Here is a 24,945-nt window from a genome sequence, read left to right on the forward strand (position 1 = left end):
CCATAAGTAAAAGCTTGCTGTCTCTTCTTTCCATGGCTCTGGACGAATGTAATGTTAATTTCAATTTGAATCTATCAGTTTGGGTATGATCTATATAGAAAGGGCTTCACAGTTTAGGAAAATCCTCTACATGAAAATCTGTATGTGATAAGTTAGAGATTCATTACTTCATTTAAAAAGGATTCAGGTACATGTGTGTGGTGATGGGTTGTAATTAGTATTTTGGTGGTGAGGATGATGTAATCTATGCAGAAATAGAAGTACAATGATGTACACCTGAAATTTTTACAATGTCATAAACCAATGTTACTGCAATAAACAAAAATTAAAGCTGAAAAAAAAAAAAAAGGATTCACCTTAGAAGGAAGTCAGACACAAAAAAGTACATACTGCATGATCCCTTTTATATGAAGGTCAAGAAAAGTCAGTCAAATGGAAAACAAATCAGTGGTTGCCTAGGTCCAGGGTGATGGTGGGAGTGCACAAGGGGGCATAGGGAACATTTTGGGATGATGGAAATGCTCCATTTAGATTGTTGTGGTGGTTTTAGGGGTATATACATCTCTGAAAACTCATCAAATTGTACACTTGAAATAGATGCAATTTATTGTATATAATTTATTGTATATGTCAATAAAGTTGTTAATAAAAAATTTACCTAGGAGTCATTAAGATAAGATTTTATTAAGTATTATTTATTGAACCTTAAAATAAGATTTAAAATCTGATCGATTACACAAATGAAAAAGTCTACCTGTAAATTTTTTCAAGGTGGGATGTGGGTGAAATATGATCAATGGAAAACCTTTTTAACAAGTGAAGAAGAGGTGATTTCAATGTGATTTAGTTAATATTTAGCATTTATACAAGAATGATATCTCTTTATTAATATGGAATATACCAACAGTAAAACAGATTTAATTATTCAGATTATCTAAAATAGATCTTCAGTGTTCTTTTAGAACAGTTTCCTAGTCTGGCCCTTCCGAAGCAAGTGGCATCAGACACAGTGATAACAGAATAGCTCAGTCAAAGCTAAATTGTACATCACCTATCATACCAACATTTTGTATTCACTGAAGGAAAATTGTATTTGGAATGGTTTGCCTGTACATTATTTTGCACTTAAAAATGGGTTATTTTTAAAATTTGCTAGGCTCAGATATTGAATAGCAGGGTGGCTCCTTGGGAAATCGAACGTGATAAGTGAAGCATTCATTTGAAAACCTAGTTTTAAATGCTATGTACCAATTAATATGTATCCTTTACACAATCTCCTCTGGAATTTTTGAGGAATTTCTTTCTAATCTATGAGATAATGCTGGTGAATTCTTTTCTTAGTGGTCAATGTGAAACTGAAGAGGGAAGCCTGACAACTAATCCTAGAAATAATATTGAATCCAATTAATGCCACCTTGTCATGTGTGCATGTGGAATGTAACAAAGAGTAGCTAAAAATAGAGAAATAAGATTTTCTGAAATACGACACAGGTGTTGTAAAACACTTACAACTGAGTGAGAAATCACATGCCTTGTCATTAGTTATGCTTACATGTTAGTAAAATTGTAAGTACTCTATACTGGTAATTCAGGAACTCTTGCATTTATTTAGTAGTTATCTTGACCTTTTTATTTTGGATGGTTGGTAGGAGCACCTTGTTAGAAGAGGGTTGGTAAGAATGGAGGGAGGTGGGGGGAGACTGGTTAGGTCAAGTGAATTCCAAACGCCAGTAATGGGTTCCTCAGTGATGACTACTGTACTTATGTTACCAGCCTATTGCTTATTCCCTCTTTTTTCCTCGTCACACAAGGGCTCAACTACAATCTCGGGCTCTGGCTCCATTTTTGGCTCTGGCTCGGGCTCTGGCTCCAGCTCAATCTCAAGCTCAGGCACCGGGACAAGCTCAGGTCCTGGGGTGGGCTCCAGGGGAGGCTCTGAGACAGGCTCAGGCTCAGGGATAGGCTCATGATCTGCCCCCAGGATGGTATCATCGTCAGTCTCATGGGTGGAAGGTGGCACAGTTGCTTCTAGTTGGATCGTGTCTTCATTTGGCATTACTTCACCCTCTGTGCTTTGTTTGATCATTGTCATTGGTCTGCATGAAGAAGGCCCAGGGAAGAACAAGTTAGGGTTTGACATTTCACATGGAGCCATAGGCTCTGTAGCTTCAGTGATCATAGGTCACAGTCTGTTCAGGACCTCTGTGATTTCTGATATTCTGACTCACTGTCGGACCACTCACTGTCTCCATTTTGGGCGCAGAAAGGTTAGGTCTTAACGATATAATGAGAGTTCAAGAGAGACAAACCAGTGTTTAAAAGGTGGGAAAACTGATGTCAGGGTGAAAGGGTCTAAAGATCTAATAAAGTCTTTGAGGGCCAAGTCCATGGCTCTGGTGCATCTCCAGCTCCCACTCTATCTAACACAATACTTGGCACCTGGTTGGTACCCAATACATAGTTGTGGAAGCGTAGAAATGGAGGGATGAACAAATGAATGAGTGTGATATCCATTCAAGAAGAAATAGCAGAGTGGTCAAGAGCACAGGCTGCAGGCAGGGCTGCATTCTGACTTCCATGGGCCCTCGGTACTTTTGCCTTCTTGGGCCACTTGTTCCATAAAAAATATTAAAAATTATATTTTGTGACTGTGTTGGTGGAAAGACACATATATTAATATGATATATTAAAACATTTTCTTAAACCTAAAAGGGTCGTCATGGCAGTTAAATGAGTTGATATACATAAAGTGCTTAGAAGAGAATCTGGCACAGAGTGCTCAGTAAATGGTAACCATCATCATTTTATAAAAGTGAGAGTGAGCAGAAAGATACCTCTGCTATGCTAAAAAGGAGTGCTTAGGAAGAGCTGACCGAAAGAGATACGCCTAAGAAATGTGTATTCAAGTCAAGACAAAAGAATAAAGTCTTACTCAAGTTCTGTGGTGGTTTTAGAATTTCTTTTCCTCTCCTTCCCCTTTGACTTTGCCTTTGCCTTGTTCCTTGCGAAGCACACAACAGAGATGATAATGGCAGCACCTACTAGGGTACCCACCAAGGCCCCAACAATGATTCCAACTTCTGGATCTGGAGGATACAAGCAGCTGGTTAGTAAAGTGGAACATATTGTCTGCCTATTCCCCATTTGTGACCAATGGGGAATATTTGGAGCATTCCTATAGTGGGAAAGTGACTTGTATAGGCTGGGAGCATGGAAACCTCTAAAACTCTGCCAGTGGACTCACAGTGGAAGAGGAAAGATGACTGGCTCGACTATGTAGCCTAGCCATTCACATTTACACACATAAAGAAACAAATATGCCAACTTGGGGGAGGTGGAGTTGCTTTTGAAATGGGGTTTAGAGAAGCGAGTCTTCAGTGTACATTTGCTTGGTCAGTAAAAGAGACACCTTGGAACTGCAATCTGGTCACCAGAGAAATGACCTCTCTTCCAGGCAGGGTCATTTCGCCAGGCTTTCCCAGAGCATAGGTGAAGTAGATCCCCAAAAACCTCTCCCACTGATTCTGTGCTCACCAAGGAGCCTCATGCATTCTGGCCGCTGGAAAGGGATATGCCCACTTCCATAAACAGGCATCTGGTTTATTAGATCAGTCTGTGGAAAAACTTAATAAGTGTGAGATGATCCAGCTGAGCCCCAGACCTTCAAGCACTGGGGTATTGTCCCCGAGAGATCATGTCTGGGTTCCAGGCGGGTCCATCCCCATCCACTTCCCCTCAAATAAGGATGGACGTCTTATATTTTGAGATGAAAGGCTAGTTGAATTGCCTGATCATTATTTTAACTTTTTATGATTAAAGGAATACATGTGTATAATTTAGAAAGTCAAACAATTTTACTAGACTTCTAAGAAAAACAGTAGTCCCTTGCCCCGCTCCTCCCCATCTCTGAGTCCTGTTCACTAGAGGCAACCACACTGAACTCTTGTTTTTTAATCTTCTGGCATTTGCCCCCATGTTTCTATTACACTTGTTCTCATATGTCCTGCCTTTTCCAATTTTCATCATTTTCTATTGACTTCTTACTCTGGAAGTTCAAGATTTACCACTCCCCTCACACCCCGCCACATTCTCCTAATAAGGTTAGAGCACAAGTTGTAATAAATCAAAGTTTGCAGCATTACGACTGTGTAAATATTGTTCACAGCTTCAGAACATGGTATATATTATAATCCTTTCTTGTACAACATTTTTAAATTTTCCCTGAGGTTAATAATTGCCTCATTTGGGGATTTTATATATATATATATATTATCACTAATCCCCAAATTTCCAGCAAAACTGTTAAAACTCCTTTCAGTAGATTTAAACGCATCAGATAATCTCTTGGTTTCTTATGTTTTTCTTTTCCCTTGGGAACATCAGCTGGGGAGTCCTCCCTCCTCCTCCCTCAGCATGGGCTGGTTGCCCTCCTAAGCCTGCTGCTCTACTGTCATCCTTCAACTTCCTTGCACCTTCATCCTTACTTTACAGACAAAGAAACAGACTTTGCAAGTCCCTTCAAGATCCAGCTCAAATAGCACTTCATTGGTAAATCTGGCCCTGGTTCTATAAGCATAATTAATTGTTTCTTCATTGGTGTCCTGTAGGCCTCGTGCAGACCTCTATTAGAGCGTTTAACACAGTTTACTGTCTGTTTGTCCCTCTAGCTAAACTGTGAGCTCCTTGAGTGTAAGACATATATCTTATTAATCTCTGTATCTCCATCACCTAGGACAGTCCCTGGCATATAGAAGATATTCAATGAATGTTTGAGGAAGGGAGGGAGGGAGGCAGGAAAGGCAGGCAGGCAGGAAGGAATGAACGAAGGAAGGAAGGAAGCGAAATGCCAAACTCATTGGAAGAGAATTCAAAAGGAAGCAAGGCTCAAGTACAAATTCTAGCAGTCGCGACATCTTCAGTATGACTGTACTTCTGGAAAAGCAAAAAAGGATTGGGGAAGATCTAGAGAAAAACAACAGAAATGATCAAAGGTCTTGGGGTAGAATGGGACCACAGAAAAAGACAGACCAAAAAGACGAGGTTTCTTCCCTTTGAATAGAAAATAGCTGAAAGTGATATGAGGATGAAGGAGCAACCTGGAGTTAGAAAATGTTTGATTCAGAACAAATAAAAGAAAGAAAGCTCAGCTTCATAGGAGAGCAATAATAGAAAAGTTAGAAAAAATGAGTAGATAACATGATCCTAAGTGTTATTAAGTGATCCTTAAGAAGTGTGGCAAGATACCCTCTCTGAGAACTTGCCCCTGATTGGCCCAATTTGACAATTCCAGGCCCTCAAGTCTATGCTCAGTAACTAAGCACCTTTGAACTGGAAGACTGAGGTTTAGAGGCATTCTGACTCTGCCAGTCACTAAATGGATGACCTTGGGCAAGTCACTTACCTCTCCAAGCTTCAGTTTCCCTTTCAGTAAAATGAGGCTAACAGTATATTCTGCCTCTTAGACCGAGTGGGTGTAGGACTGAGTGAGATAATGCTCACAGCACTTGGCCAAGTGTCCGGCACATCATTTTTGCTCCACAAATGTTACCTACTGTGACTGTGGGTACGAGTGTTATTATTACCATTATTATTAGAGGTAGATCTTAACACATTAGTTAAGAAATGGAAGGTTTGTGAGCTCCATGTTTGACATAGATTGCTACACACAGATGCTGGATTTACCAACAGCATCACAAAGAACATTCATCCTGGTACTATCAATGAGGCTGTTGTTTTATTTATTAAATATTAATACCTACTTTCTAGAGATTTTGTGAAGGTTAAACAAATTAATTTTTCAAACTATTTAGGGAAGTGTGTGGCCTAAAGATATTAGGATGGTCATTCATCATATCAACCTGTGAATAAAGCACAAAAATCTCCAGAGAGACAAGAGGATTAACCAGGAATCCTAATTAATTTACTTGGCTGGCAGGCCCAGGGTACTTGACTTAAGGAGAAACTGTCAAAGTTGTATGATCAACTTACGTGAAGAACTTAGGTCAATTTCGCAGGAACTATTGCCAAGGATGTTGATAGCGGTGCACTGGTAATAACCTTGTTCAAAATTGGTCAGATTTCCAATAACCAAAATCCCGGTGGCGGGGTCTGTCAAAACCAGGAAATAGACTTTTGAAATCTCTTATGTGGGTACAAATCATATCGATGTAGCAGATCATTCAATACCCACCCACTTCCTCACATTGCCCTCCCTTTCTTGAGATATCCAGGGCCCAACTAGACCCCTGGAGACTGTTCTATAGGTAGCCCATCTGGGACCATGCATATTCCCTCCATAACCACCACCTCTGAGCCAAAAACAGGCTTGACTTGTAGAAGTCAGGGAGAAAACCATACCACAATTGTCTTGTTAGGAAATAGACATTCTTTTTTCATCCCCCTCCCAGAAAAATAGAAGATTGAGCTCTAAGGATGAGCAGCCAGCCACACACACATACTGTCAGACACACACCAGGCCTTGCCAGGGACTGCTGAGGGATATACTTACTGAAGCTTTCCTTCACTGGGACGATGTCTCTTCCTTCAAGTCTATACCAGTAATACACAGGGGAGGGTGTTCCGAGCACAGAGAGACAAGAAAGAGATATAGGATGGCCAGTTTCCGGTATTCCCTGGATGCTGCAAAAGGGCTTGGAAGGTTTGACTGTAAGGCAATGACAAAGAGTAAAAAATCCTGCACGATGAATGGCAGTCTGTAACAATTGCAGTCACTTCCTCACTTTCATTTTGTAGAATATGTGTGCTTATTTAAAAAAAAAAATCTTTAAAAACTTATTTTGACAGTTTTCTGGTTGTACCACCAGGTGGGAGTAGAGCACTTCAGGTTCAAGGACCTTCCAGTCACCAGGCCATTGAGATTCTAACAGTGTCTCTTCCGTCTGCCTCCTCCCCAGATTCATAACCATGAATTTCTGCATTGTGTCTTAAAATATGCCTTTATTAAAACAGCCAAATGTAAGCAGACACTAAATGACTAGAAACATAGTTTGTACTTTTCAAGCACAGTTTTAAAGGCAAATAGAACCTTTAAATACTTTGAGATAACCTGTTATTTGTTCTTTTTAAAAAATTTGTTTTATTCATGCCATATTTTTCTTTTCCTTTACGGGTCATTTTCTGGCATTTATTCTTCTCGGGGTGACACAAAATGATTGGAGGGTTTGAATTTGCCTGTGTCCCTCATCAGTAGGGGAAGCCCATTTTGGAGGGAGTGTGTTACACAGCGCTGAAATCTTCATTCATCCTTCACTCCACAAGCATTTACTTGAGTGCCTCCTGTATTCCCAGCACTGGACCAGGCACCAGAAATTGAAAAGTAATTCTGACACAGTTCTGAAGTGGGGCGGGGCAGTGGTGAGAAATGAGGCTAGAGAGCAGCAAAGGCCATAGCTTGGAGAACTTTGCATTTCACGTATTTTATACGTGAATTTATAGTCCTGAGAGCTGGAGGACTACAGCAGGCATTTAGTAGTGAAGGGATGATGGTCATTTTAACGTTTGAGATGGATAGCTCCGACTCCGGGGTGCCTGAACCAAGGGAAAGGAGGAGACAGAGTCAAGAGGGATTAAGGAAGTAGAATGGACGGGACTTGGTGACCAAATGGATAAGGGGTATGAGGAAGAGGGTGTGGTCAATGATGATTCCAAGGTTTCTGATTTGGACAGCTGGGCACATAATCTTGCCATCCCCTGAGATAAAGCATACAGGAGGAGGAGCAGGTTTGCGGGAAAGAGTGAGGAGGAGGATGGGGCGATAATAAGGTCAGTTGGGGACATACTGAGTTTTAGCTGCTTATGAGACACCTCAGTGGAGAAGTCCTGTGGGAAACTGAGAATCTGAATACCCTCATTCATCTTACTGCTCACAGCTTACATACAGATAATGATATGAATTTTGATACTTACCAACTCACTTTCCTTATCTTAATTTGAAAATAAAACCCTCCAAAGGCATAGGTTCTCTAACTTAAGCTAGTTATACCTTAAATACTCTGGACTACCCAGCTCTCCAGCTCTCACTAGGGAGGCAGCAGTTAAGAGCTAACTCCGGATTCACACAGAACACTGGCTCTGTAACTTTACCCTAGCTGTGTTTAGGCAAGTAATCTAACACAACCAAACCTCAGTTGACTCATCTGCAAAACGTGAACAAGAGATTATCTGACTTCTGACTAATCCAAATACATTGAATTTATATAAATAAAACATCTATAGTGTCTTGCACATGGAATTGCTGTTGGCCACGGGAAGGACTAATTCCTGCTGCCACATTTTATAGCTTGCTACTGAAGTTAATCTTCCAGTCTCGGACTCTAATCCATTGTACACATGAGCGAGAAGACAGATGGATATAGCTGTAGCTCTTTGAAACACTTCACCATCCCTATCTTTTAAACAGGTGCCTTTTAATTAAAAGAATATTTTTCTATTTAGCTCTTTATTCTCTCTTCCTCACCATTGATTTTTTCAGCTGGCGACAACTCGTTGGCTTTGCCTACCCTAAACTAGGCTGTTTAACTGGAAGTCCATCGCAACTCTCACTAGATTTAGATATGACTTTTTTAATACATAGTGATTTTATAGCCTTTACAGCAGAATAGAGCACTTTGAACAGAAAATTAAATGGGGATGTTTCATGGCAAAGTCAGACACCAGGACGACCTAAATGATGGACAAAAACCTGGGATGACTTGCATTCATTTCTAGAGCCCAGAATCAAACCCAGATAGGCGTCTATTTTTGCTGAACACATTTTTCTCCTTTTATTTTTTATTAACAAAACACTTAGTGAATCACTTTGAGCCACATCCCAAACCTATATATTTTCTAAAACTACTGAATCAGGATTGAATTCACATTTCATCCAGTTCAAGTCCCCAGTAGAACTTGGATGCTTTACTGGCAAAGCCATTGATCTACCATTTAGCTTTATTGCTTTCAGCAGAATTGGGGTGGGAGGAAGAGGCTCATCTCAGAAAATAAATGAAAATGTTTCAGTGTATTCTCAAACCTTCTCTAAATTCATCATTTTCTTTTTATGTGCCAAATTGCAGAAGGAAGATGAGGCTCATTTCAAATGCATACAAAATAATTTTTCAAACTTCTGCTGGATATTTTTCAGAGATTCATTTTCCGAGGCTGTCATACCTAATGGAATTCTTTCAAATAAATGGTTGCCCAAACTAGCTGGGCCTTCGTTCATTGCTATTTCCTTCACCTAAATTGTGCCTGCCACATCAGCCCCTCTTCTGCCTGACATACTCTTGCACATCCTTCAACATTCAGTGCAAAAGTCACTTTCTCCAGGAAGCCTTCTCCAGTTCCCCCTGCACAGATTTTAGCCCTTTCCCCTTTCCCCTGTGAGCTCCCAGCTCTCCTCTCCTACCTCCACTGTAAGCTTTTATGCTATATATCTGCCTCCCTCACTAGACTCTGAACTTTTGGAGGTCTGAGACCCTATCTTTTACATCTTTCCATCTCCATTGCCTAGCACAGTAACTGGACGTGTGTTCAGAGTTTGTCGAATGAATTTATGTAGGAACAAGTGAATACATGGGATCAATGTCCATCACTGGATAATGAAATGTCTCTGAAAGACGCATTGCTAGGAAGAGCGATCTCTAAGGAAATATCAACACCTCTCCCCAAAATTGGCATTCCTTACCCACCTCCCCCATCATGCCCCACCCCTCAGTCAGGGCAAGCAGAACAGGCACTCATATGCAATGGAACTTGAGAACTGCAAACAGCCTCTGCAATTTTTAGAGAAAATTATCAGTCTCAAAATTTCCAGTAAGCATAAATTTGTAGAACACCTTTGTTCTTAGCACAATTAATAAAAATAGAATTTTTGAGAGTTCTCAAACAAACAAGGAAATCCACAGACCCTTCTACTTCTTACCTTGCATGGATCCTGGATGCTTAAGGAAAAGTCATGACTCAGTAATTGCAAAAAAAACTGACCCAAAGATTCATGGGAAAGAACCACTTGGAGAGGAAATGACCCTCAACTTCTTATGGAAGTTGGTTATGGATTCTCTGAACTTTAAACTTAAGAATATTAACCTTCCTGTCTAACTTTATCTCAGGGCTATTTCCAAGCCTGGAGATAAAGAGGCTTGGCTTCTTTAGGTTTTTTCTGGTTAGGACAATGCAGACCCAGGGAGCAACAGAAAACCATTAAAGGACTAATCCCTCAAATTCTTTGAACATTGAATCTCCAGTATATCATTTGATCCTCATAACGAACCTGTAAAGACAGGGCAGGAATTACAACCCCACCTCAAAATGGCCAGAGAAAGGTGGACTGACTTGCCTGAGGCCACTGAGTAGCAGAGTAAGAGCTAGAACTTACGTCTTCTGACTCCCAGCCTGATGTGCTAGCATCTATATACCACACCATTTAGTTCCCATGTATATAATGAGTCTTCCAAGCTGGAACATCAACTGTCCCAGCAAAGGGCTTGTGTATACTTCTCTTGTCTTTCCTTGTACTCCAGTGCCAAGCACATGGCTCAGCAAAATAAAAACATGATTGAGCTACCCTGCTTTTAAAAATCAGCTCTTGATTACCTTTCCTCTTTTCTAGGTGGGTAGATGCAGTACAAACCTCACAGTAAATAGCTGGTTCATTTTTGGCATCACCCGGGTGGCAAGCTCAGACAACTCTGGACAGTTCTCCTAGGTGTGCACCTTGTTACCAGTTGCGGCTTTTCCAAGCTACTCAATTATCAAGTCACTGGTTTGATCTAGTTCCTCCTTTCCTGTGATGAATGCATACAGCTCGAGAGGAGCAATGACTAGACCAGCTCCATTTGAGGTTACTTAGAAGTGGGAGACATGGTATTCAAAAAGATACTGCTAAGACCGATGTCAAAGAGTGTACTGCCTATGTTTTCTTCTAGGAATGTTATAGTTTCAGGTCTTACATTCAAGTCTTTAATTCATTTTGAGTTATTTTTTGTGTATGATGTAAGATAATGGTCTACTTTCATTCTTTGGGGGGAAGGTGAAAGGGGTAAAGGGGCACATATGTATGCAGACGGATGGAAACTAGACTTTTAGTGGTGAATGCAATGCAGTCTTTACAGAAGCTGAAATATAATGATATACATCTGAAATTTACACAGTGTGAGAAACCAATGTGACCTCAACAAAATAATTTAAAAAAAAATAAAAGGGGCCGGCCCCGTGGCGTAGCGGTTAAGTGCACGCGCTCCACTGCTGGTGGCCCTGGTTCAGATCCCGGGTGGCGCACCGATGCACCGCTTGTCAGGCCATGCTGTGGCGGCGTCCCATATAAAGTGGAGGAAGATGGGCACGGATGTTAGCTCAGGGCCAGTCTTCCTCAGCAAAAAGAGGAGGATTGGCATGGATGTTAGCTGAGGGCTGATCTTCCTCACAAAAAAAATAAAATAAAAATAAAAAGAAGTTGGAGAGCCCTTAGATCAACTGGTTAGTTGGTGAGAGTTGACAGGCCTTTCATCCTTCCTTCAGTGCTTCTGGAGGCATGCAGGCAGGACCTGCTGGGCCTACAGACAGGAGCGAAACTCCCACTGTCGTCTCAGACAGAGGTTGGAAGGAGCCCTAGAAATCGCCAAAATTGTGAACTCCCCAAGAGCAGAAACCATGCCTCCATCACTGTAAACCTCATGGCTCCTGGTGCAAAATAGGCACTCAATAAATACTGCATAAATGAACTACTCCAGATTCATTTGAAGAGTGGATACGACTTGCCCAATGTCACGTAATATTTCTATATAAACAAATTAAGTCTCAATGCTTGCTTAATATGTGATCCTTTCTCCAAATAGTGTTAACATTTTTAGAAGGGACCCTTCTGCCTTTATTCAAAAGAATGATTTAATGGTGGGAATTGTGGCTGGCTTAGGAGAGGTAATAAGCTGACAGTTGTCTCCCCCAGGTAGGACTGGTTCTAACTGGAGATTCCCTCTGAAAGAATTGCTAGTGATCACTTAGTGCGACTGTGTGTTGTCCCATCTGTTCTCATTCCATACTTTAGAGACAGGGATCCCCGGAGTTTGGGTCATCTACTGCTATCTGTCATTTTGGCAGCCCTTTTGGTTTAGCAATTGTTTCAACATGTTTTATGAGTGATTTCTCAGTGTTACTATATGGATTGGGTTGGTGATGTCTCTCTATTTGCCTAATAATAAAAGGAGCAGGGAAGACATTTACCCCCGGGACTTAATTGGCATCATAACTCACTGCCCTGGCTCATTCAATGTCCTAAGTTCCTCCAAGAAGAAAGAAGGCAGAAAAAATTGTCCATACCTAACACACTGACGTTGAGGATGCCTTGATTCTTGCCAACAAAGTCCGGGGGGTTGTTCACATCGCAGATGTAGATGCCACTATCTGCTGGTTGCATATGCGAGATAGTGATAGATGCGTTATCTGGCTCGTTGGACCCTACAATTCGACCTTTAAATTGCCCAATGGCTGCAGATTGTCCACCTTCAGAATAGTAAATCTAGGACAGAAAAATGACAGAAATGAGAACTGGAGAGTGTTTAGGGCTAGGATAAGCTACCTGGAAGCTCCCTCTATCCAATGTTACCTCCTTTGATAAGCAGCAGCATTTTTCCCCCGTGGGGAACAGGTCCCGGTGCAAAGGTTTCTCAACTCAGTGGGGCGCTTTAGCTTTCTCACAGCTGTGCACAGCCATTACCTCATTTGTGCTCAAAGCAGCTCTGTGATGTCATCGGGCAGGGAGGTATGCCTATCCCACAGATGGTAGACAGCTGGAGCCGACAGGATTCAACTTCTAAGCTTAGACTAGGAGATCAAGATGCTCACCTGATGAGTTTACCTGGAGGAAACTCACTACATAGGACACACGTGCCTGATGGGAAAACAAAATGTGTCTCTTTTTTTCCACTGTATAATCTTTTTTAATTTGAGTTTACTTTACCCAGTGGGACTACCTGGAATATCTGATTTCCCTAAAAGTTAGAATATTCATGCTCCTTTTGTACACATGTACTCCTTTGAATAAGCAAACTTGAATTCATCCTTTTTGTTAGAAGAGTAACACTTCAGAGCAGAGAAGCCCCTAAGAAATCATCTAGTCCCATCCTCTCCTAGTGGTGGCATGAGAATGAAACAAAGTAATCTAGTAAAGGACCTAGGAAGTGCTTAGCCAATAGTAGCTACTACCTTCCCCCCCACGTGGCAGGAGGCAGAACTGGAATTATTTCATTTAGACAAATAAAAGCACTCAAACCCAGAGAGATTAAATAACTCATCCAAAGCCACAAGGATTCACTTATTATTATTATAATTTACTAGACTTAAGAAAGATCTGGATTCTAGGCCCTTCTCTGTTAAAGAACATGGATATTTAGATCATAATGGCAACTGTGGGAGCAGCATGGGGTGGTGGAAAGAGGCGTGGTGAGGAATCAGATGAACTGGGTTTTAGCCGCAGCTCAGCCTCTGACTGTGACATAGGGGAGGCGGCCTCTGGTCATGCCTCCATGGCAACTTGCTTTGTGATAAGAAACTAAGTTATGTAATCTCTCCAACCTTTAGTTTCCACATCTGAACGAGGAACTGGAACAATGTTCTCCAAAGTATGATATGTATTGCCCAAGTAGAGGCATATAAGTTGATTTTAGGTGGTACACAAATAAAAACTTAAAAAAATTTTAATGTGTATTAGAAAGAAACATATCTAGTACATGAAATCTGTGACTTCATGGATATTACTGCTTAGGATGAGACTAAGGTAGATATTTTTAAGATTTTAAGAAACCAAGTCAATATAGAAAACATTAAATAATACTGCTGGTGATACACAAATATGACAAAAATCATAAAGATGAGACATGAGTGACTGAAACTTGGGAATCACTGGACTAGGTGACCCCTGAGGTTCCTTCATAATACACATAGTCTATGTACACACTTTGTTAGTTTTATACAAATATGTGTAATTCAAGTGATTGTTGTTTATTATTGAATAAACGTATTGCCCTAGTCCAGTGGGACTAATTAATATTTTCATAAAATCTACTAGAAGAGCTGTATGGTTCATTTAATTCACTCTCCTCACTTTACAGAAGAAACTGAAGCCCAGAGAGGTAAAAAAGACACACACAAAGTTAACAGTCGGGACATGTGTAGAACCCAGTTCTTCTAATTCTTTGTCCAGTGCTCTTTACCTTATTAGGCTAATGAGAGAGGGAAGGCAATCAGCAAACCAAAAGTATTGTCTAGACAAATGCAAATGTATCCTCCTCCGAGTATAAAGCCAATATGTTTTTAAAGTAAGGCAGAAAGGTAGATTCTGAGGGAAAATTGAAAGAAAAGAGCATATTTAAGGAAAAAAACAACTTGTCTCTTTCCTCCAGTTCTCTAACATCAGCTATCTTTCTTTCCTGCCCTAAATGAGCCATTTATAATTCAGTTTGTCCATTCACACCTACTGAAATTACAAACTTTTGCCCCAGAGAGGTCTTGTTTGACTTACAACTGGAAAATCAGTGTTAACTTAAGGTATTCAAGTGGGCCAGGAGGAGGTCCAACTCATCAAAGGTCTCTTACTTACATTTGAGTTGACACCCAAGATATCCGACTTTCCATTTCACTAGCCACATTCAGCTTATTTACTTTCTAATCAACAGTCTGAGGGCCTGGGGACTCTTACCTGGAACCCAGCCTGCAGTCCGTCAAGGAAGCCCTTTACAACTTAGACATCTGGCCGCTTCCCCTGCTCCCAGGAAGACTGGGGGTAGGTCAGCCTGTTTTAAGTTGAGGCTTGGTGACATCACAATGAAATACAACATCAGTCCTGCCTACGGCCCACAGTAAGTCCTAGAGGGTCTAGGTGAAAGGACCTTGTTTCTGCAGAGAGCAGGGTCCAAGAGAGTATGTTTTAGGCCAGGACTAAGACGTGAAAAGAAGCCACTGTAAAAATCTCACAGTTGGGCATGAATCAAGGTGAACTTAGCAAATAAGTAATGAGGCCCTGGACTTGTAACTTCCCTATGAAAAGGACCTTCACCAACACTTCTACCCTAGTTCTTCACACTGTAGCCTAATATATTTTGCCCTCTCACAAATAATACTCAAGGGGGTCAAGGATAGGAATGAGGGTAAGGAGGGATAACAATGGAGACCTAAAAAGGAAGGGCCTTGGCCTCGGGGTGCTGTGTGAGAAGGAAAGTCCCCATAGCTAGCCAGCAGTGGGGCTTTCTAGATGGAGGGGCTTTCTACTAGGGGAAGTCCACATTGTCACACTGTCCTTTTAAAGAAAAAAAGAAGAAATATTTTCCTGAAACCGCTTATCTAATCACACAGGAAGGACTGAAACTTGCTTCCATTTTTCACAAAAGAATAACTCTTTTAAAAATCAAAGCTGAACAATGGCCAAGGCCCAGCCCATGATCCTGTGAGTCTTGCACACTTTTCAAAGAAAGTCTATTGTCAATTTAGAGATCAAAGCAATTGAGGTCCAGGAAAAGCCATGGATGTTCAACAGGCCACATCCTTGCGGTGGGGGGTGGGGAGAGTCCACTTTAAGAAAATCCATCTAAGTGTTCCCTTAAGTGGTGCTTGTTAATTTTTTGCCCACTTGCCCTTTGTGGCTATGTTCATGTCAGACTGCCCTACTCTCCCCCAAGGTCCTCTCTACCTGCCCCCCAGTGATATTAGAGGCTGATACATGGAATCATAATAGCACATTAGTTATAAGACCCCGTTACAGATCATTTAGCTCATGATTTCTAAGGTTGAGGAGCCTTCAGGAGCCAGATGGATATTAGAAATATGGGAAATGGTTGGGAGCGGCTGGTGGATAGTGGTAAGATCATAGAGGATGGTGGGGACTATGGTGAACTGGAGAGCCAATACAAACAAGGCTTTCAAACTGTGGAAACAAAACAAAATACTGGGCTGGACAACCAATATGCATCCATTGCCCAAATCAGGCCCAGAGGCCTCCAGTTTGCAACCTCTGATTCATCCTCTTCTATTACAGAAAAGGCCACTGAGGCCCCAATTGAGGAAGTGATTTTCCCAAGGTCATACAATTTATAGTCACACCTGGAATACAGACCCCCTGATTTCCACTGAACACATTAAAATGGCACTCCGAGTCCTGACTTAGGCAAGGAAGATGATTCCCAGGCAACTTTGCCCTTTTGGGGCCATTCCATCCCCTACTCCAGCCCGACCCTTCTCCTGCCAATTGCTGCTATTCATTGGCATGATGCTTCCCATGCCAAGTGGGTTCACCACGTGATGCCTTCCACATTTGCCAGCTGCAATAACAGCCTTTCCCCTCCTACTGTGCCAAGTTCCTATTCACATGAGGCTGTGCAGCTGGGAGCCAGATTTTTCCAAAAAGATTTTTTCCCCTCAAAGTTGTGACACTGCTCTCTAACTAGATGCTGGAGTATAAACAAGAAGAGTTGAAAGAATTCAGTCTGCTTTCTGTTTGAGTCTGAGTTGGAGTTAATAAATGCCTTTAGCCTCCAGCGTTGCTTTTGTGGGTTCCTTTTGGAAATGTGGAGGGCATGGAAGTCCACAGCAAACCACCCATTCTTTCTCTTCCAGCCTCTTGCTTTCCTTCACTGCTCATAAAAGAGCTAGCCATGGGAGGGGAGGAGTGTAGGGTGGCAGTGGTCTCAAGCCCAGAATTTTCTCTGGACTGTATTTAGGAGGGCTGGGATTCCACATGGAAGGAACAGAACACCAAAAGGAAGACGTTCCTGCCCCCAACAACTCCCTTCCCAGCCTGCCATTTGCCTGAGATACCCGCCATTTGAATTGCTTCTTCTGGGTGAAGGCATGGAAGGTCTCTGCTTAAATGATTTTCTTTGGAAGAGAACAAAATAAACTATCACCAGTCCCTAACTCCTTAGCATTAGATTAATTTATTGGATTTAGCAAGAATAGACACCTGAGGAAACGGGACACAGAATAGATAAACTTTGATGGGAGGGAGTGGTGGGAAGGGAAGAACTTGGAGTGTTTCTCAATGGGGGAGACACTGGCATTTTGGGCAGATAATTCTTTCATGTGTGGGTCTCTCCTATATATTGAAGGCCTTTAGCATCACTAGCCATCACCCATTAAATGCCAGTAGTGACTCTACTTTATAACAATTAGACCAAAATCCCCCCACCTCGTTTTCGAATGCCCCTGAGGAGGTAAAACACTCCCACCCCACCAACATTTGAAAAGCATTTGATATAATGCTATCTGTAGAGGATAGGCCAGGTTGGGAGAACTAAAGTCAGAGTATATGAAGATACTAGCTTCTGGAAAGAAGTTGTCATCATTATATGTGTGCTGGGGAGATGAGGATGGCAAAGGGTTTCTTCCACTACAGATACTCTAGAAGAGTAAGTATTGTTTGAGAGACCGATGCTAAGTAGGGTCAATGCCTTTTCTGTTCATGGGCAGGTGAGGCCTCTGTAGTTTTACCAATGACTGACTAGGTGGAAAAGGAGGCCATTGGTGTGATTAGAGGGCACCAGACCACCCAAAACTTCTATGATATCCTGCCTGTCCCAGGGTCTAGAGTCTTCAGCTGAGACTCCCAGCTGAGGGACTGATCATCTGAAGCTGTCCATGTCTTCTGAGAGGAGGGCATCTCTAAAAGGAGGACCATGTTGAGGAATACCCTGGCTCTCCTGGTCAGAAGACTTGGGGGATATTTCTACAGTCCCCATTCACCAAAGGAACGCCTTGGAGGGGATAGTCAGTAAGAGATAACACCCTCCTTTGGCTATTGAGAAACACTAGTCCTTGGAGTCAACTATTCCTTTAACACAATGAACTTGGGGGAGAAGAAGAAGATGAGCCTATGACAAGAGTTGGCCACTGCCCTGCTCAAGGCAGCAATAGGGCCCTGAGCCTTTTGGAGGAGGCTGAAAAGAATTCCAGATGTGGGCATGAGAAGGGAAACTCAAGACTGTCCTAGTTTTGCCAGGAGTTTGTGCTGATCTGGATTGTCACAAACTCAGACCTTTCCATCCCACTCCTAAAACCTGATGCCATTGCCCTAGAGACTCCAAACAATGAAGGGGTCCAGTAGTACACCAATAGGTGTTCTTACCTGAGAGGTCCAGCTACATCTTCCCCGAGCGTCTCTTGCATGCGCCATTTTTAGACACTGACTGACTGCCTTTTCCTCCATACCCTCAGTATTGAGGCACGGGCTGTGCTGTGTTTGAGCAGAAATGGGTGGATCTGAGAGCCGAATGCTACATGGTATACTGCCACATCAACCCAGGAGTTGAATTGAATCACTCAGTGGTCAGTCTGGCAACATCTTACTCCCGTAAATCATAAAATTATCTAATAGCACAGCAGTCTCTTTTTATCATCCCCTAAATGTCCCACCAGCCATCCCTAGATTAACGTACAACATGCTCACAGAATTCTGAATGCATGGAAGTGCTCAAAGAAGAAATGAATTTGAAATAGAGGCCAAATCCCATTTTGAAAGATAGCATCTCAACCAAGGATGTCTGCAACCTCTTTGTTGAGCAGGCTTTCTGTTCAGGGATAAGGAGCCGGCAGAGAAGGGGCCTGACCCCTCCCTTCAGCCACAGAGACCTGGCAGGGAGTGGAACTGGAAGCCAGTCCTGGGCCAGGGTTCCCCCAAGAGCTCTGTCCCAGCTGTTCAGCTATTCTAACTGTATCTTGTTGGGTTGGGTTCTCTAGTGCATGACCCAGGTGTATGGATGAGATAGCGGTTTTGTAAAATCACCATTTTGTGAGTAGTGATGCTAATAATAATAATTCACATTCATCAAATGGTTACCATGTGGAAGGCTTCCTAGTGCTTCATAGGCATCATCTCATTTAATCTTCACAGTAAACCTATGAAGTAGGTAAGTAGCCCCATTTTACAGATGGGAAAGCTGATCCTCTGAAAGGTCAAGTGACTTGTCTAAGGTCATCTAGCCAGTAAGTAAATAGCAGAGAAAGGAGTGGAACTGACATCCATCAGGAAGTTTCCACTGGGGCTCCAAAACTACTCATCTGGAAAAGCAGAGAGAAGTACAGGCCTGCAGGGCATGGGGAAAAGGGAGAGACTCCAGTTCTCTAGAAGTAGACACCTAAGGATGGTTATGATGGGGATCTTGCTGGGGCAAGCTGAAGCAAGATGGGAAAAGAAGAGGGAGAGAGGTGGTGTTCACTGTCTCCAAGTCAAGAGCTGGCCCTACTCCACCCTGTCTTCCATGCAGCCAAGGCACAGGCATAGCACAGGTCTCATGCACTTGGAGAAGCACCTAGAATGTTTTAAGATCAAGGGGCATGTTCTCACTGATCCAGCAGCTCAATGCAGAGGACCTCCTTTGATTTGGACATCCCAAAAGAGTAGATACCTTAAATTACTTGCCCTGCTTGCACCTGAGATTTTGAAGAATGAGGCAAATGGCAAGTAAGTAAACCACTCAATAAATAGTTATTTGTAATAGATTTTCTTTTTCCTAAGTGCCTCTAACAGATGTCATGAGCTCAAGCTACACTCAGTTCAATCACCTACACCTTCTTCCCCTGCATCTCCAGGCCTAGAAAAAACTCATTGCTGGTCACAAGATCCTTCAGCCCTGCATTTCCTAGTTCCTTACCAGCCATACAGTTCAATTGAGAGGTAGCCTTGTAAATTCCAGTGTCAGAGGAGGCGTAAAGAGGAATTTGTGTTTTTTAATTAAGACTGGCCTGGCCTGGCCTCCAGGCAGTTGAGGACATCTTGATTTTAATACCAAGCATAAAAAAATTTCAAAAATATATTGGCAAGGCCTCCCTAAATTCAGCCCCTACTGGCAAAGTTAGAAGGACTTCAAGCCTACAGATAAAGAATGTACTGAAAACCCTAGTTAGGAAACTGAATTTTAAAAAGTAAAAAAGATCATGTGTTTATCGTCATCCACAATCTAATTATTGCATCCACAGCCTGCAAAGGAAAGGGATGATTTCTTAGTTGACTGCAACATGTGAGGTCTTGGTCATTTTGGGTGACAGAAACTGGTAGAATTACTGTTGCTGCTGCTGCTAATGATAATGATTTTTACAAAAGAAAACTTACAGAGCTTTGTATTTTTTCCAAGTGCTTTCACATGCATTATGTCTGTTGATTCCCCATGAGATATGTAGAAGAGTATTACTGTTCTACTATATTTTGAAGACAGGCACAGAATGATTCAGATACTTGTCTAAGGTAACCAGTACTGAGCTAAATTGTTGAACTTTGAGTATAGGGTGGCATTGATGGAATCTCCTCTTGAACAGTGTTTCCTGCTAAACAAGTGTGCAGGACCTCTGGTAAAGAGAGGACTCAGCACTTCCAAAAGACCATTGATAGCTGAAGTGACACTGGCCAAGGTGTGGCTCCTCCAAGCTAATGCCCTCCTTCTTCTCCACCTCTGCCCTTGGGCCTCCTCCAGCCTACTCCACTTGTTCTCCCTCTATCTTTTTACTAATAAAAACCCTTCCTTTCCTTCAAGGCCCAATTCAACTACCTCAAACTATTACAGACCACAGTGATTTGTCTCTTCTCTGAACTCTTTGCTTTGGATCATACATCTTTTTGAAAATCTGATGAAAATTGTAGACCTTTTCCCTCAAGGGATATATGTTGGCATACACGCATGCACACTCATGCACACACACACACGTACTTTTGAGTATACAATTTTAGTCCTTGAGCTAACTTAAAGCAGGAATTACCCTAAAGGCCAGTTGATGAAAACCCGGGAATAGGCAGCTTGCTGTAGAATCATTCTTCTCCTTTGAATTTCACCCACCCTCCTCTGGCAACCTCTTCTCTCAATCCCTAGCCTACCCTTCTTATTTCCTATCCTCTAGCCTCCTGCTGCCATTGATTACCTAAAGTTCATCACTACCTTAGCCCTTCTCCACCCATTTGGGGAGTCTCATTCCATCAGAACTCAGTCTGGCACAATGAGCTAGCTCCCTTGACAGGCAGATCCCAGATATTAAGTTTGGCAGAGATCTACAGATCAATTAGGACATGCATTTGAACTGAGGTCTTCTGGAAATAATAGTTATGGAGATATTTTTCTTAGGAGAGGAAGTCCTTTCAGAACAGCTGCTCATTTCACCTATGAAAAGGACCTTTCCTGTCTACACTACATGATATATTTGACATTGACCTGCACAGAATTGAAATAAAAGGCTATAACTGAATATGAAGTGAGGACAAAGGTCAAGTCACTTAGATGATGGTCTTCCCTAAACAGCTTTCTTCAAACTCTTTGTATCTGAGGTTCTACCACTGTTGTAATAGGCTTACCATTCCTTCACACACTGACTCCAACAGTTTATGTCAGAACTACCAAAGGGGAATAGTTTAGGAAAAAAGTCCTTACAGAAACTGGCTGTAACTCCTTCTTATGGAAGAATGACCACTGGATGGAAAGCTGGTCCCGGGAGGCCACAGTGGTGGTATAGGTACAGACGAGAGTGACATCAGATCCAACAGTCACGTTCACGAAACTGTCTGGGATGGTCACTTGCACCCCACTGACTTGACCTGAAAAGATAATCATCAAAAAGACAATGGTACACAGTCACATTGTGATGACAATTTTTCATTACAAAGCACTTTCAATGACATCTTATTTGAGGAATCCAAGGTGAGGAGAAGGTATAATGAACCTGGAAAGCTGAGCAAGCAATTTGCATGGGGAGAGTTTCTAACATATTACAATGTGAAGATACTCGAATCCTATGCGATAGTGAGGTAATAACACTGACCTGGGAATTTCTTCTGCGTAAGGATAGCCTTACACAGAGGTTCTTAAAGTGTTGTCCGGGGACACAGAAAGGTCCATGAGTTTAGAGAACAACCAATCCAGTTTGCCCAGGACTGAGGGGGTTCCTTGGATGTGAGACTTTCAGTTTTAAAACTGGGTAAGTCTCACGCAAACCATACTGGTTTTGCCAGGACTTTCAGTACTTAAACCAGGAAAATCCCGAGAAAACTAGGATGAGTTGGTCACCCTATCCCTAAGACCATTCGGGGAGGCTACAAGATCAAAATTATATTTATAATAATACCAAGATGTTATTTTTCATTTTTACTCTCATCCTGTCATGAGTGTACAATGGAGTGTTCCAGAAGCTACATAACAGGTAATGATGTTATTGCTCCGGCAGGTAATGGAATGTGTGCTTGGGTATTTTTGTGTTTAAATTTTTTTTTTAGTTTTACTTTCTAATACAGTAAAAATAGATAGAAATAACCCACATAGTAAAAACTCTTTGGGGTCCTCAATAATTTTTAATTGAAAATTTTGAGATAATAGTAGATTTAGACACAGTTCTGAGAAATATGACAGAGATCCCACGTACACTTTACCCAACCCTTACCCCCATGATAACATTTTGTAAAACTACAGTATAATAGCACAACCAGGACACAGACATTGATACAATTCACTGATCTTTTTCATATTTGTCCAGTTTTACTTGTACTCACTCGTGTATGCATTATTTCGTTCTATACAATTTTATCACATGTGTAGGTTTGTGTGTCCATCATCACAGTCAAGATACTGAACAGTTCCATCGCCACAAAGATCCCTCATGTTGCCCTTTTATAATCACGCCCACCTCCTTCCTGCACCCCATTCCTGATCCTAAGCATTGGCAACCACTTATCTGTCTTCCATTTCTAAAATTTTGTCATTTCATAAATATTATATAAATGGAAGCATGGCAACCTTTCAGGATTGGCTTTTTTCATTCAGTTTAATTACCTAGAAATTCACCCAAGTTATTTTGTGTATCAGTAGTTCACTGCCTTTTATCACTTAGTAGCATTCGATGGTATGTACCACAAGTTGTTTAACGATTCACCTATTTAGAGATATCTGAGTAGTTTCCAGTTTTTGATATTGAATAAATCTCTAATGAACAATCATGTACATATTTTTGTGTGAACATAAATTTCCATTTCTCTTGGATAAATGCTTAAGAGTGTAATTGCTGGGTCAAATGGCAGTTACATGTTTCATTTTATTAAAAAACAAAACAAAAAATAAAAAACAGCCACACTCTTTTCCAGAGTGGCTGTACCAATATACATTCCCACCAATCATGTATGAGTGGTCCAGTCTCTCCACATCCTCATCAGCATTTGGTGTTGTCACTATTTTCCGCTTTAGTCATTCTAATTGGTGTGTAGTGATATATTATTGTTGTTTTAATTTGCATTTCTCTAATGCAAATTAACGATGCTAAACAACTTTTCATGTGATTATTTGCGATTTATATATCCTCCTCAGAAAATGTCTGTTCATATCTTTTGCCCATTTTCTGATTGGATTGTTCAGTTTTTTACTGTTGAATTTTGAGTGTTCTCTATATAATCTAGATGCCAGTCTTTCATTGGGTAGAAACAGTTTTATTTCTTCCTTTCCAATCGTATGCCTTTTATTTCTTTTTATTGCATTATTGCAGTGGCTATAACCTTGAGTACTTTATTGAATAAGAGAGTTGAGAGTGGACATCCTTGCCTTGTTCCCAATCTTAGGGAAAAAGCATTCAGTATTTCACCATTAAATACAATGTTAGCTGTAGGTTATTTGTAGATGCTCCTTATCAAGTTGAGGTAATTCTCCTCTGTCATAGGTTGAATTGTGTCTCTCAAAAAGATATGTACAAGTCCTAATCTCTGGTACCTGTGAATGTGACATTATTTGGAAATAGGGTCTTTGCAATGTAATTAAGTTAAGGATCTTGAGATGACATCATCCTGGATTTAGGGTGGGCCCTTAATCCAATGACTGTTGTCTTTATAAGAGAAAGGAGAGGGAGATTTGACACAGGGATACACAGAGGGAAAGGCCGTGTGAAGACAGAATCAGGAATTGGAGTGCTGCATATACAAGCCAAGGAATGCTAAGAATTGCTAGCAGCCAGCTAGGAGAAAGGTATGGCACGGATTATCCTTCAGAGCTTCCAGAGAACCTTTGCCAGTGCTTTGACTTTCGACTTTTGGTCTCCAGAACTTTGAGAGAATAAATTTCTCTTGTTTAAGCCACCCAGTTTCAGTTCTTGGAAACTAACACACTCTCTATTGCTAACTTGCTGAGAGTTTTTATCATGAATAGGTATCGGATTTTGTCAAATGCTTTTTCTGTAACAATTGATATGATTATTTGCTTTTTTTTTTGGCTCGTTGATATGATAGATTACACTAAATGATTTTTTTTTTTTAAGATTTTATTTATTTATTTTTCCCCCAAAGCCCCAGTACATAGTTGTCTGTCATAGCTGCACATCCTTCTAGTTGCTGTATGTGGGATGCGGCCTCAGCATGGCTGGAGGAGTGGTGCCTCGGTGCGCACCCGGGATCCGAACCCGGGCCGCCGGCAGCGGAGAGCACGCACTTAACCGCTAAGCCATGGGGCCGGCCCAGATTACACTAAATGATTTTTGAATGTTGAACCAGCCTTGCATGCCTGAAATAAATCCCACTTAGTCATGGTGTAGAATTCTTTTCAGACATTGTGGGATTCACTTTGCTTGTGTTTTGTTGAGTGTTTTTGAGTCTAAGTTCATGAGAGCTATTGATCTGTAGTTTTATATTTTCATACTGTCTTTGTCTGGTTTTGGTATCAAGATAATACTAGCCTCCTAAAATGAGTTGGAAGTGTTCCCTCCTCTTCTATTTTTTTGGAAGAGATTGTGTAAAATTGGTGTTAATTATTTTTTAAATGTTTGGTAGAATTATCCAGTGAAAGTATCTAGGCTGGAGATTTTTTTTTCAGGAGCTTTTAAAATTATGAATGCAATTTCTTTAATGATTATAGAAATATTGAGATTATTTTATATGGGGTGAGTTTTAGTAGTTTGTTGTTTTGGGGGAATTGGTCCATTTCTTCTAAGTTGTCAAATAAATGAACATAAAGT

At 41.4% G+C, this 24,945-nt stretch overlaps 1 protein-coding gene across 1 annotated transcript in view; it reads right to left on the reverse strand.

The window, feature by feature from the left end:
• Positions 1-667: 667 nt before the first annotated feature.
• VSIG1 (V-set and immunoglobulin domain containing 1) overlaps positions 668-24,945 on the reverse strand; it is a 34,739-nt gene continuing 10,461 nt past the window's right edge. Inside the window, exons 2-7 of the mRNA XM_014795356.2 lie at positions 21,396-21,559; positions 12,316-12,514; positions 6,509-6,664; positions 5,989-6,108; positions 2,933-3,086; positions 668-2,096 (exon numbers count right to left, since the gene is read on the reverse strand). Of these exons, the coding sequence (XP_014650842.1) occupies positions 1,775-2,096; positions 2,933-3,086; positions 5,989-6,108; positions 6,509-6,664; positions 12,316-12,514; positions 21,396-21,559 (1,115 nt within the window). The 3' untranslated portion in view covers positions 668-1,774. The remainder of the gene's footprint in view (positions 2,097-2,932; positions 3,087-5,988; positions 6,109-6,508; positions 6,665-12,315; positions 12,515-21,395; positions 21,560-24,945) is intronic.

The sequence above is a fragment of the Ceratotherium simum genome, chromosome X (genome assembly GCF_057802395.1).
Source record: "Ceratotherium simum simum isolate JZ-2026a chromosome X, ASM5780239v1, whole genome shotgun sequence".
NCBI classification, from domain to species: domain Eukaryota; kingdom Metazoa; phylum Chordata; class Mammalia; order Perissodactyla; family Rhinocerotidae; genus Ceratotherium; species Ceratotherium simum.